We start from the raw sequence: 15149 nt of genomic DNA, 5'->3' as shown, positions 1-15149 counted from the left end.
TCTAATTCTCATGTGTGTTAGCTCTTTCTTTTCCTGGTTATTAAGGAATACGTTATGTGAGATGTTACAAAGCTTGTTTATCACTTTATCCTTCAATTTGAAACTTCACACAGCACATTTCACACATAATATATCCTAAATCTATTCACAACTTCAAAACCGTTGGAGGTTTATGAAAAATAACCTTACCGTTGGGTTTCTCTTCGAACGAGGATGTTGTTTAATATGTCATACGATCAGTTTACCATTTAAAATAAATAAGTTATTTCCAAGATGGCGGACGACAACCTTAACTATGTCATATTTCTCTCCTCCCACCAACATTGATCCCAATTGACTTCGAATCAACTGGACAAAGTTTCTCAAATATTTAGCCCCGTCTTGACTTTGTATTTCATTTAAAAATACTGTATATTATCTTTCAGTTACTTCGGACATTTGAACATTTTCCAATAGACCCTATAGCGAACGAAGAATTTGTGGGATTTTAGCATGTCATTTAAATAATCCTTACCAAATTTGTCAAATTTCAACTTGTTAATAATTATTTTCTAAGTTCAATAAAATTTTAAGCCAGTTTGGTGGTGGTTTTTGGGAATTTAGAGCTAAATATTTCTGAAAGTATGCGTTTTATAAAAAATTGTTTTTTTCTATAAAAAAATATTGTGTTGTCTTTGTTGTATAAAACGGCACTAAAATTTTCTCTATGTTCAACCAAAACGAAGATATTGCTATTTTATGTGGGTATTGTCCATTTGACATTTCAGCAGCCATTTACCAATATGGCGGGCGAAGATCAGGTGGGATTTCAGGGGACTTTTAGTATGTAGTTTAGATCATCATCCCCAACATCTGTACCAATTTTCAGCTTGTAACTAATTTGTTCCTTACTTTTTGGTAATTTGACTGCACTAACACAGAAAATCTGAAATCACTGGTTGCCAGTGGCGCACGCAGTAGTTCGTCAAGAAGGGTTCAAGCTCCTTACTTCATATAATTTCAACTGTTTATATACATATCTTCATGTGCTAAAAGTTTATTTTTGTAAAAATCTTGCTCAGTGGAAGGTGATTAAACCACGAAATTTCCCTTGCGTACGCCACTTTTTTTTTCTGCAATGAACGTTACCTTAATATTTATATGTTATTCCTAAATTGAGGAGGTGATTCTTCAACCGGTACTTTTGCAAACACATGCCAGAAAGGTTGCCAGTCATAACTATGGGAAGCTGGGGTAACTGCAAGAATATTTTCTTTCTTTGTCTTTTGTTATAGTGCGTTTCAAGCAGGGTTATTCCATTATAAATCATCAAACAGTCCCCAGGTGACCATCTGGGATTTTGATGAAATTTGGCACACAAGTACCTACATCCTTCGTAAGAAAGTCTGTAATGTTTTATTTTCCTGCCGCTACCTGTTCCTGAGAAATTGACCTAGAAGTTTGGCAGTCCGCATCGTGACTTACCGAACACGCTGGATTTGTAAGTTTGTAAAGAGCAAGAACTCGGTTACTAATTACGTTACATGGGTTAAACTTTTTCTGCTATAAATATACGCATCGTTATAATGCAGTAATATGTTGAAAGCGGTATGACCATTTTATGTTCTGATATATAAACTATCAAAGTCAGCACTTTTTTACATTACCGTTTATAAAGCTCATTTTTTAACATGTCACAAATTTCCTAGACAACACAACAAATGCCCGTGTTTGTGTGCAGTACCTTACAGGGTAGTGAACTATATGCACCAGTAATGCAGAACTGTTCACACTTTACTTACAGGATTTATGGGAAGTTAAAATTGGTATCATTGTAAAAACACCAACTTTTTGCTTATTTTCAGAGGCCTGGTTAACTATGTTGACAGTTAAATATGAGTATGATATTTTGGATGAATATTGCTACTTATGTAACTAATAACTTGTGTGAATTTCAAAACCCTGATGTATTTTCTTCCATTTGAAATCATCGCCTTTGTCAACAGGTGTTGGTAGTCTTTCAGGTTTAGAACGGATATGGAGAATGGAAGTAAAGAAGTACGTATGCGCCAGGTAAAAAAATTTACACTGATTGAGCACTTGAAAATATATATTGTAAGACTATAAGAAGAAACAATGTGCCACATAATGAAATTAATTGTTACAAAATAATAGAATTCTGTTGTTCAAAATTACAGTTCAATATTAGTAATAAAAAATTGAGCGTTCAAATAAATAAAGAAACATGCTCACAAATTGAAAAAGAACATAATAAACTTGTGAAATAGGATAGCCCCTATAGTCTCCCCATGGAGAGGTTACTGCAATGCAGGATAATTATCTTTATAGTACACCACGAAAGGATGCACAGTTGTCTGGGATTTCTCCCAATGGTACCCGTGAACCTCTGTGTATAACGAAAGTGTAATTTTGGCCAAATTCCAGTAAAACAATTAGCTCTGCTTTCTGAAGTGAAGTTTTTATATTACTCATGTATGCAGCTTGAGCCTTGGCTATGTAATGGTGCTGTCTAAGACTATCAATTCCCTGAGTCAATGTGTCCCAAAACTCATTCACAGAGAGCTGTAGGATTTGTAATGTCAACCGGTCAGTGTGAACCTAGTTTTTAAATTTAACACAATCATCGCCTTCAAGTAAGTGATGATGAAAACGTTTTACTAAATAATCTTGCACAGCCTTCTTCCTCCCACAGTTGCCACAGTAATGTAACCTACACTGTCTGCTCGTTGCATGACACGCTGCAATGTTCAGCAGTGTCTTGTAGATGTGTCCTGGTCCAGGAAGGGCATCGACCATCAGTTTCATGTTTTGATGATATTGACACACACACACAGAATGAGTGCCAGTTGCCTTAACTGTAATGCACCACTTTGGCCTTAAGGCAGAAAACTTTGCAAACCCAATTTGAAACTGGGTTTCTGTTAGCAAAATTCAACATATGTTTCATGTATATTCATTAGTAGTAGCCTTTTTTGAATTTGAACTTTACCTTCATCTGTATGCACATACATACATTCTTTCATTCCAGGACAGATTCTGGAACATCCATCGTTTTCATAAATGAAACTACGTCATTCACTGTTACCTGGGGAATTATTTTGCGAGGCTTCTGTTCTTGAAGTGATAGGATTCCTTTCTCATCTTAACTTCTTTGCTCTTCGTACTAAGTAATCTGAGGCCCTAAAACTCTATGCAGTTTTTCTGGTACTCCAAGCTGCAGGAACAATTCTTAAGATTTGGACTTTCTGTTTATAGGAAAATGTTTTGTGATACTTTTCTACAAGCTGCTGTATAAGCATAGAGAAATTAGCATACCTGTCACATGCCTTTTTAGTAGAGAACGGTAGTGCTCGGTATTCCAAGAACATCTTCTCCTGTACGACATTTGTTATCTGCTTCACCTTTCTCTTGCTGTATCCTTGTCTGTCTCTCTTACTTACATTCTTCAGTGGTGAGCAGCCTAGAAATTTGAGAGACACGTTTAGTTGCTCCTGGTGAACAGTGTGTGGTGTGTAGCTAGGATCATACTAATCATCATTATCACTGCTGTTTCTGGAACTGGCACATCTAACACAAGTTTAGCAAAACTTCTGTCCTGGCACGAGCTTAACACGAAGCTCATTGATTTTGTCCTCATCCAGAGTGGAGAGGGACTCCTGAAGTAAAATTACTTCCATTCTCCATATCCGTTCTAAACCTGAAAGACTACCGACATCTATTGACAAAGGCGATGGTTTCAAATGGAAGAAAATACATCAGGGTTTTGAAATTCACACAAGTTATTAGTTACATAAGTAGCAATATTCATCCAAAATATCACACTCATATTCAACTGTCAACATAGTTAAATAGAGCTCTGAAAATAAGCAAAAAGTTTGTTTCCTTGCAATGATACCAATTTTAACCTCCCATAAATCCTGTAAATATAGTGTAAACAGCTCTGCATTACTGGTGCATATAGTTCACTACTCTGTAATGTACTGCACACAAACACAGGCATTTGTTGTTTTATGTAAGAAATCTGTGACATTTAAAAAATGAACTTTATAAACGGTAATGTAAAAAAGTGCTGATTTTGATAGTTTATATATCCGAACATAAAATGATCATGCCACTTTCAACATATTACTTCATTACAGCGATGCATATATTTATAGCAGAAAAAGTTTGACCTATGTAACATAATTAGTAACAGAGTTCTTGCTCATTAAAAACTTAAACAATCAGCGTGTTCGGTAAGTCATGATGCGGACTGCCTCGCTTCGAAGTTAATTTCTTAGGAACTGGTAGAGACAGGAGAGTAAAAAATTACAGGCTTTCTTACGAGGGATGTAGGTACCTGTGTGTCAAATTTCATCAAAATCCCTGATGGTCGACTGGGGATTTTTTTCTAATTTCGGTGATTATATATGGACTGACCCAGCAGTAAGACTAAGAAATGAAAAAAAAAAAAAAAAAACTTTGCAAGGGAGATTATTCTAGTAGTACATACTCCTTTTATTCAGTGTAGCAGACTCAGGTTTGATTCTCGGGGAAGTTTACGTGGTTTGTAACCTAAGTTTAACTCGAGGTCTATTTCTCATATAGCCTCAGTGCTCACCAGGACGCTGAACTTCAAATCAAACAACACACTCCTTTTAATTTATGATTGTTCTTCCTAGTGTATGACTGCAACACATTTAGTAAAGAAGTTCAAAATTGATTGTACCCCACGCTTGGAGTGCTGTAAGAGTGAATATCCAATAGGGCACGAATGAATAACAACGTTATCTTCTGATATACACAAAATATGCAAACGACTTGGTAAATATATTACCTTTTGTATGTATTGCATATCTGTAAAATTTACATTGTTGGCAAGGTTTAGAGTTAAAGGCGACAAAGTCAGTTTTGGAACAATTCAATTTATATTATAGCTTTACTGAGTTGAGAAGTTCGCCGGGATTGTAATCCTGCAAATTATGGATGCGTCAAAATATCAAATAATACTTTACACAAAGTGAACACTTTCAAATATCTAGAGTCAATATTAACAGACCAAAATCATATCCACCAAGAAATTAAATATCGACTGAAAGCAGAAGTTCGTGTCATTATTCACTTCAAAATCTTCTGTCGTCGCGAGTTTGAAGTTTAAAATGTATAAAACGGTAACTATGCCTGTTGTGCTGTATGGTTGCGAAACATGTCGCTTACTCTGAGGGAAGAACATAGACAAAGTATTTGAAAATATTATCCTGCGACGATATTCAGATCCAAGAGGAACGAGAATGAGGAACGGCAGAAACTTTATAACGAGGAACTGTATAATTTATACCATTTTCCAAACATTATTAGGATCATCTAGTCTGAGGCTCATGTGGGCAGGTCATTTAGCAAGAATGGAAGAAAGTAGGAACGTTTCCAAAAGTTTAACTGGAAATCCAACCAGAAAACGACCAAAACGACCTAGGCGTAAATGAGAGGACAATATGAAGATGGATCTCGCAATAATAGGAATACGAAGTAGAAACTGGATCTAGTTGGCTAAGGACAGAGATTAATGGAAAGTTTTTATGAACACAGCATTGTTCCTCTAAGTTCTATAGGCCATACAATTCGAGTTCAAATTCATTTTACTTTGGAGTTGGAAAAACAAACGAGGTACCGTAAATGAAAAAAAAAAAAATGTAATTGAGGTATTGTCCGTTTACTGTAGCTTGGCGCTGTGTTTTGACACAAAACCTGGCCAGCGAATCTTACCAGTCCTTCCCCTACTTTCCCCTTATAGCAGTGGAAACAGTGGCACTAACTCATCAATTTTAGCACTAGTAGGGTTTGGTATTTGCAAGTTGCGTAAATTTCGAAAGGGTTTACTTTTTCTCTAATCAGGACCGGCCCCACAGGGGCGTTCCCCGTCGTTCGAAGGGGCCCATTTGGAGACAAAATTTTCTTAATCCATATACAATACGAACATGAAATTATAAATGAAGCATTAGTTTCACTACATTACATAAAGCAGCGCACAAAAGGTAAATAAAACAAAAGTGAGCCGTGGGCCCACTTCAGTAAGAAACGTCTATTATTAGGGGCCCTAGAAATAACACTTATTCGCATAGCTTTGAGATTTCTCAATATTGCCCCCTTAATTAATTTGTCATGTATGGAACGGGCCCAGGGAAGTAAGTAACGGCCCCGCAAACCTTGCTGTAAGGGAGGGCCCACAGGCTCCGGGGGGCATAAATAGTAAGAGAAAGATAGAAAGAGGGGGCTCAAGAATGAGAAAAACTTTTTCTAGGAGGCCCAAATACACGTATTAATGCTTGCCCCCCAGAAAAAATCTAAGTTACGGTGCTGTCTCTAATGTGAATTTATTGGTACAGTTCTGCTAATAGTTAACTATATCAGGTTGGTCTCTTTAAACCTTGGGTCGTGGAAACAATCTTACAGGAGGATAGTATTCAGATTTTAAGAAGGTAGAGAAAGGAGAGCGAGGATGAGAAATATGAGAAGAAAGAAAGAAAGAGAATGAAAGAAACACTTCTACATTTACTTCTTAATGAATATAAACGAAACGAAACGAAACACGAATAAACGAAACATATAAACGAAAAAGGAATATCGGAACCCACCACCATAATATTTGTGGAAGTGTTGGCAACATAATATTCTGAAGGAATATATTTCCCGCCATTTCTGGGGCCTCAGTGTTTGGCCCAATTCTGGCCTTAGAGCAGTGGCGGATCCAGGGGGCGATCGTGGCGATTGCCCCCCCAGGAAAGGAAACTTTCTCATTTTTATATATTTAAATAAAACCCAATCCCAGAGTTTGGAGCTCTTAAAAGTAGCTCTAAGTAGCAGTATTAAAACCAGAAGTCCATCCTGGATCCGCCCCTGCCTTACAGAAGCTACCATCTAGGTATTCACCTCGTGAGACTGAGGAAAACCTTAATAAGGAATACGCCAGAGCCGGGTTCATGCCTACGCTCGATCTACCTATTTTAATGGATTTTTTATGATGCACAGTGTCTGGTAAGGGCACCCAAACAGGGCAAATGTGTACAGCTTTAAAATGTTTAAATGTTAAATTTCGCTTTATACTGTACTTTGAACACGTAATTCAATGTGTATTATATTCTTCTTACAGCAGCATGGTTTATTTCCTAATACTTTAAGTCTATGATTGTTAGTATTTATAATTATTGCATCATCCTAATCCTTCTCAAAGCTCGTTCAATTAGTATAAAATTCTAGACTCAGCAGTTTGCAACATAGCAAACCTTCACCAATAGCAATATGTGGCGAGAATCTTTCCACCTATACTCGCATCGAAATTCCCAGCACTTGTTTACAATCAGTACAATATGTTTCTGTCGCCTTATCATGAAAACAACGCTGTCCAGCGAACCTAACGGTCTTCGTTCTCTCTGTTTATTGTTTACAACACAAACTGCCATCCAGTGTTGCCAATTTAGGGGAAAAGTCGCTAAATCTAGGGGATTCGCCTTCCAGAATAGCGACAAAAAATAATTTTTCCGATTAGCGACTTTTTTGGTGATTTTGGAATGACGATTTGGGGACTTACTTACAAATCCAGCAACTTTTGAGCTGCGAAGAACTTGTCCTAAAATAAGTAATTATTAACTCGAATCAGTTCAAATATATGAATATTTTTCTTTTGCTTATTTTAATCAGTTCAGATGACGAGCTGGGAAAGTAGACTACGTAACATTTATCTTTATATTCCCGCTTTGATTGCTGTTATTTCTTATATTCTAACGGAGGCCAACTTCAGCTTTTAATGTCCTTTAGTTTACAGAACTTCTGTTTAGAGACACAAATAATACATTAACGATAGCAAACAGATTATCTGTAGAAGCGTGAATAGAAGTGAAGTAAGATTTTTTTTCTAAACCTTTAATTTCGTTCGTTTCTCTAAACTCACTTTTGATTTCGTTGAAGCAAAATTGATCATAAAGTTAAAAATATATAAAAGTGAAATTATTGTTAGTTATACAATGAAAAAAATGAAATCTTTTAGTTTTACGTCCCACGCTTATGCCGGTTAGGCTAAAGGAGACGGTGATGATGAGAGATGAATGAAATGGTGGAATGAAGAAAGCCGGAGGAAACGGAAGAACCCCGAGAAAACTCACGAGCACGGTGTTTGTCCAACACAAAGGTCACACAGCGCGAAGTGGGATCGAATCAGGGACCGCACGCACCGGAGGTGAACGCTCTACCACTGAGCCACCGCGCCCCGCTAGTTATAAAATGAGTCTTTGAGTATTTCATATACGTTCTTGTAGCTTAGATAGTACTACGACTTGATCACGTATCTTATATATATATATATATATAAATGCCTCTTTCATATATAAAGAGGCAAAACTCCACGAAAATTTTTTTAGCGACTTTTCACCCAAAATTGGAGTCATTTCGTCTCCTATTTAGCGACTTTTTGTATCAACTTGTTGGCAACACTACTGCCATCTTCCAATATTGCCAGGCGTACAAGGTTTTCGCACACTTTCGAACAAGAACACTTGTACAAAATTGAGTGTGCATTATATATAAGATTGTATTACATAATAACTAACTCGATTTGTCATAATGTTAATATCTCAGTCATCTCAAAAGCAGCAGTTTATGTAGTAATAGTACTTGGTCCATGACTGTGCAGAAGTAGGTACATTCAGTTCGGCGATTCATGTGCCTGGCAACCATGAATTAACCATGTAGGGGTAAGAAGCAAGGTTTTGACGCTCGCACTACAATTGTTGTTTGTAAACAATTTTCCATCCTAGAGTGAACGGACAATATTTGTTGTAACAATGAGACATACGACATCTGGCAATTAAGGAGAACAACTCATGCTAGCTGCACCTAGGACGGACAGTGTAATTGTTCGTCTTCATTCTTCCACTCAATTCTCGGATACAGAAAAATTAGAATGTTTTTTTTTTTTTTTTTTTTTCACCAACACGGTGCTTTATTGTAACCTTTGATTCCATTCATCCAAGTTTTCTTGACAATAAATAAATACACTAGGAGACGGTGAAAAATATTCAAATTTCGTCAGCTTACAAGGAACATATGCCAGCCATGGCAGCTAGATATTTATGAAAATTAGTACCCTGACTAATTGCGAATCGTTAACCATCGTGGTGATAGTCAATCGGTGCGGAAATGCCTTGTTTACACGCTACGTCTAGTACATATACCAAGCAGTAACCGGGTGAAGCTATGCCAAGTTATACCCCCAAAACGCCGGGAAAAGGCAGAAAGTGAAAAATGTGTGCAGGTAACATGATATCTACCAGATGGGAACACTTGACAAAGAACACGACAGTAGTCACACAAGCAGTGTTGCCATCCCAACACAAACTTATATTTTTTCAAATATAAAGTATATCACTTTATGACATTAAAACAATTGAAATAACATGTTAAAGACAATAAGCAATAGATGGGTTATCAGTGTTGCCAAATAAGAAAGATATGAGGTTCTAAAGTTGAGAAATTATGGGGTCCGTATAGAGAAACGAACAAATGTACAACAAAAAGACTGCAGAAGGAACAAATGTACAGTATAGAGTAAACCACAGCACCCAGTGATTAACGGGCTCGTTACAGGATTCCCCCAGGAAAGGGCACATATTAGAGTGAGTAGCCATAGAAGGAAGTCCAATGTGACATAATGAGAAAATGTGAACAATGGCTTTCTACAGTGCAGCAATTCCAATGGCGTTTGTTGGGAATCGATATCTCAAACCGTTCCCAAGAGCTATAAAACGAACTTTCTTGGGGTTGCAACACTGCATAAAATTCTGCATGCCTTCCAAACCACAGAAACGACGGTATAGCGCCTAAAAAGAGTACAGAAAAGCTGTGGCACGAAAGGTAACAAATCTGTGACAATAAAGTACGTCAGAATTGAATCGCAATGATTATTGAACTGTGATAGGTGTCAGTCGAGAGTATAGGAAACCTATAGTTAGCATGTGAGACAAGGATGAAGACAAAACACACTGCATTCAGTTTACCAGTAATATACAGGTGCAAAATACACCAAATAATACACATGCGCAATTTTAACATACTACACCAATACATACAACAGAAAAGCCATAGAGAGTATGACAAAATACGTACGTTTCTCGCCCTAGCCGCACACTCAATATGACGTATCAACCCCGTTACTGGATGTTGTACATGCTGTGGTTTACTCTCTACTATGCATTTGTTCCTTCTGCGGTCTTGCTGCTGTTGTACAGTCCGCAGCAAAAGATCTGCATCATGAACATGTAAGTTTACTGTGAAACGACGAAGTCTTTTGTTGCAAAATAAGTGTGCACGGGAGGAAGCCGATGTTTCTTCTGGCGCGATTCGTGTCACTTAGACGTTATGTTGATTCCCTGCGCTGTTAGCCATAGTTTCACAATAAACTTATATGCTCATGTTACAGGGTTTTTTTTTTTGTTGCGGACTATACATTTGTTTCTTTCTGTGTACGCACCCCATAATTTCTCAACTTTAGAGCCTCATATCTCCCTTATTTAGCAACATTGATAACAAGTCTTTTGCTTATTTTCTTTCACATGTTATGTCAATTGTTTTAATCCTACAAAATGATACACGTTCTATTTGAAAAACTAAGTTTCTGTTGAGATGACAATACTGCTTGTGTGATACTACTGGCGTGTTCTTGGTCACGTGTCCCCTCCCGTAGGTGTCAGGTTACCTGCACACATTTTTCATTTTCTGCCTTTTCCCGGCGTTACTGGCGTATAACTCGACACGGCCTCACCCAGTCACTGCTTGGTGTATGTATTATACGTAGCGGGTAAACAAGGCATTTCCGCACTGAGTGACTATCACCACGAGGATTAGCGATCTACAATTTGTTAGGGTATCAATTTTCATAAATATCTAGCTGTCACGATTTGCATACGTCCCTTGTTAGTAAATCATAAAGAAAGTGGTATCTTTATGTAACGTTATTTCCAAGCAACAAAATGTATAAGATTCGTAATTACTGTCAGAAAAAAATAGAACTTTTAAAATATAAAGTGATGAGTCTTAATGAATAATTTCATGATGTTTTTAAATCAAGGCTGACAAACGTACATATTTATTCTCAAGCACTAGAAACACTTTTGAAAAATCAGCAGACGCAAAAAAAAAAAAAAAAAAAAAAAAAAAAGAAAGAAAGAAAAAACACTTTTTTCGATTTAAATTCAACTAATGATCGATGAAGTGGATTGAAGAAAGTGGAAGAAAACAGAAGAATCCACAAGAAAACCCACGCAGATTGTGTGTGCCCACTGCAATCATCACTCACGAGAAGCTGGTATTAAACTAGAAGCCGCACACTGTGTCACGACCAAACGTGCCCGAACTCAATGTCGACACTCGTGCGTTCGAAACTCACACTCACTCGACTTCATCTAACGAAATGAGTGTGAGGTTGAGTTAGCGCTAGTTCCAAATCAACCTCTGAGTGTGAAGTGAAGTGAGCGTAATGTCGAGATGATGGTGTGAGTGAGAGGACGAAAAGTTGTGAGTGTGAGGTCGAAATGATGTCGTGAGCGCGAATTTGAGTGAGGTTAGTCCAAAGTGGGCACCTTTGGTCACGACCACAGGTGAAGAAATTGATTGTCATGAATAAAACACGGTACAAGATAGCAATAAGCGATTTTCTTGTAATAATTTAGTATCATAAGAATAGCTTCTGTCTCCGCAATTATCTTTAAAAAAAAATCCCAAAAGTAATAATAGTTCAGGGTTAGCTCTGAATTCGTTTAGAGCAAAAATGTAATAGGTAGCAAGATTCGGCTTTTTCCATAATAATTCAGCTTCTCAAGATTAGATTTCACTTCAAACTTTATCCCTCTCTGTTAGAACCAGAAGTGATACATCTAGAATATTTAATATCTAGTTTGAAACTTCACCTAGTTCCACAACGTAAAACGTAACTCACTTGTTGATGTTTTCAGATCACTTATTTGCAGAAAGTATTGCTTATTTGATAATTATCCTTTAACAATGTTCCCTTTAAAAGAGCTAAACAATATATTTAAATAGTGTTGTCCAGTACATTTTTAAATTCGAGACGAGACAACAAACACTAGTTCTCAAAAGTCTTAAATCTGATTAGGGTTAGGAATTAGATTTTTGGGCTTTCTGCGTCTAATGATCATGTTAGCTCGTCACACACATGAGGATGACGTACAGTACATCGGCGACCACATTGCCAGGGGTTTTGGAGAGAAAGAGACGAATAGGGAACGAAGCGGCCTTGACTATTATATTAGGTATCATCCTGGTATTTACCTAGTATGAATAAGGAAAAAAAACAACAAAAAAATCATTTAGGATAGCTGGCCCAAAAAGGCTGTTACACCTTTTCGCCCGAGTGGCCCCACCGGGAAATAAATCCAGGACCGCTCACACACAGACGAGAGCGCTAGCGATTACGCTACGCAAAACCACAAGTCTTAAATCTGAAACACTGTTTTAGTGTTATGTACACCCTTCGTGGACCCTCATAAGGCGGAAAGTTCTTACGTCTAGATGCAATTAAAGAGAAAAATCTGAGCATAAATTTTCAAAATGAGATGAGAGAGAGAGTCTTTTGAGAAATAAGACTAGACTTTTACAAAAATTTACCACCCAAAACATTTCTACTTCACGTCTTGTGTGAGCAACACTGGATCGAAAACCATGAAACAATGTGTGAAAGTATGTTAAAGGAAATGAAATTTTGAGTGTTAGACCAATTGTTACGCCCTGTAGGTTAAAGGAGATGAATGGATTAATGGCAGTGAATAATTATGAGAGAATTGGTGGAATGAAAATGTCAGAGAAGACAGGACAAGCCGGAAGAAACCCTTCGATACGATGTTGTCAAGCAGAACCTCACATTGATATCAGATCGAACCTTGGAACTTGGAAGGTTTGACTTGAAAAAGTAATCAAGAAGACCGATATTAGTGTACGATCCATAGCTTTCGGGATCGCTCAAATAAATAGTGACTTCAAATGTCTTTATAATCCTAATTCAGTCCCATCGCTAGAGATGAAGTGGTGGTGGTGAAAATGTATAATGTCAAATGTAACTGAGATTAGTGTCGACATTACAGGATTCTGGGTCGAGAATACTGCTGATACGTTTGAAACGAGCTGGCCTTTTTAATCATATCAATTTGGTTAACGGATGTATACGGAATGCTTTAAATCCTTATGGCAAAAGTAGTCTCTTCTGTATTTTTATCATTACATTTTCATTGAAATACGATTCCAAGGGGAAGTGGATTCACATATTTTCCATAAACCTATCTCTCCCGTCCGAAGAACGAGTATTTCAGCTGGTAATAGTAATAATAAATTATTAATTGTAAGAATTGTAGCGTCGGTGACAACTTAAAACTAGGGATGGGCAAAACCGGTTTTTATAAAAACCAAAAACCGATTTCTATAAAAACCGAAAAACCGACATTTCGGTTTTCTCCAAAACCAGTTCTGTTTTTCACCGAAACTGGTTTCGGTGAAAACTTTTCGAAAACACACAAAATTATTTCTGTGGAAATGGATTCGGTTTCCGGAGAACAACGAAACACCGTTCTGCTCAGAAATAGAACAAATTTTGGGAAAAAAAGGAATCGGTTTTGAAGAAAACCGAAAACGGATCAGGTGAAAAACCGAACCGGTTTCGGAGAAAACCGAACCGGTTTTGACGGTTTCGGTGAAAAACCGAAAAACAGGTTTTTCTGCCCACCACTACTTAAAACTTTACAGTATAGTTGTAATTACGTTTGACATGAAAAAAAAAAATACTGCAGTCTTATGTCCCATGATTATTACTTTTAGGCTAAAAGAGTCAGAGAATTAAAGTGAATGGTGATAAAATTATTGATGGGATGAGGATGTAGGAGGAAACGGGAGAACACTGAGGGAAGCCATAGACACGATGTTCAATATAAGCTCACTTTTTCTGGAATCGAACCAGGGACTCCCAGCACCAGAGGTGAACGCTCTACCACGGAATACCCCAATTTTAGCTGGAAGGAACTATAAATATTTATTCTAAATAATACATTTCTTTCAATTTTTGCATACCGTATACCAATGTTTGCCGCTCAGTGCAAATGTACTTATTGCACGTACAGGTGAGCAAACCTAACGCTGCTGGGAGGGACGGCGTTGAAGCAAGTGCATTCCGCTAGCCGATACCAAGCAAAAATATCCAGATTCTAGGGTGGGGGTGAGATGAGGGCCCGAATTAGTGCCCACGCATTAGGCCTATTAGTAACATATTATGAAGTGGTTGGAAGTAAGAAGGTGATTTTTTATTTCTTTTTTGATCTTGTGAGTGAATGAATACAAAAGTGTAGTAACTAGCTTTATATAAATAAAGTTTTTTTTTTTTTAAATAAAATCTTTTAAATCTCGTTCTTCAGAAAAACATCAGTGTGTTAGAAAAATTTTTCAAATGCTACAATGTAACGGGCAACTCCAACAGCTCTCCCAAATCTTGTAATACTTTTTTCCTTGCTTGTTATCTTTTAGAAATGACACCACCCAAACAAAGCCTACGTTACATTGTGTCTTATATACTTTCTTGTTTAGTTTTTATACCCATTTAGATAAATTGAAATCATAATCACCTCTAGCTGAATAGTCAATATGACATATGAATGCTCAGAATATATATAAAAGACACTGTACTTACCACAATTACTCATGTTGTATCAGCAGAACCTCTTTCAACTCTTATTTCCCTCCTAAACTTTTGACTTCTTATCGCTGACGAATGAACATAAAGACAACGCCACAATATACTGTAAGTGTGTAGCAGGCGATTTGAGCTAGTCGCGTGCAAGGGAGCCAACTGTTGCCAAGATTAAAATAAACTTGTTTCTGTTATTGTTGCAAAATTTGTAGTCAAAAACTACCAACGAATTGGTACTATTTGAGTACTAAGTTTGAAGGCAAGTTCTAAAGGCAAAATAGCAGTTCATTTGGGCATTTATACTCGTAGTTGCCCGTAATATATATGCAGTAATACATTGATGATGTAATTTCTACTTAAACGATATTATTTCAATTTAATTATTTGAAAATGGATAACGATAATACTGAACAAGGACGTGCTTCGCTGTTTATTA

The 15149-nt window shown here is 37.1% G+C and overlaps 1 protein-coding gene across 3 annotated transcripts in view; it reads right to left on the bottom strand.

Annotated features, from left to right (window-relative positions):
- Positions 1–14884, bottom strand: part of LOC145661635 (caytaxin-like) — a 209535-nt gene extending 194651 nt beyond the window's left edge. The window contains exon 1 of one of the 3 annotated variants that reach the window (XM_081726959.1): positions 14714–14884. Coding sequence is in view for 2 of the 3 variants with exons in the window: in XM_081726958.1 (XP_081583084.1) it covers positions 14714–14726 (13 nt within the window). In the remaining variant the exon portion in view is untranslated. The remainder of the gene's footprint in view (positions 1–14713) is intronic. The other 2 variants (XM_081726958.1, XM_081726963.1) reach the window with 2 other exon arrangements.
- Between the last annotated feature and the right edge of the window lie 265 nt (positions 14885–15149).

The sequence above is a fragment of the Thermobia domestica genome, chromosome 1 (assembly GCF_964235325.1).
Source record: "Thermobia domestica chromosome 1, izTheDome1.hap1.1, whole genome shotgun sequence".
Taxonomy (NCBI): Eukaryota; Metazoa; Arthropoda; class Insecta; order Zygentoma; family Lepismatidae; genus Thermobia; species Thermobia domestica.
The sequence above is the reverse complement of the archived record's forward strand: the minus strand, read 5'-3'. Positions and strand labels throughout refer to the sequence as shown.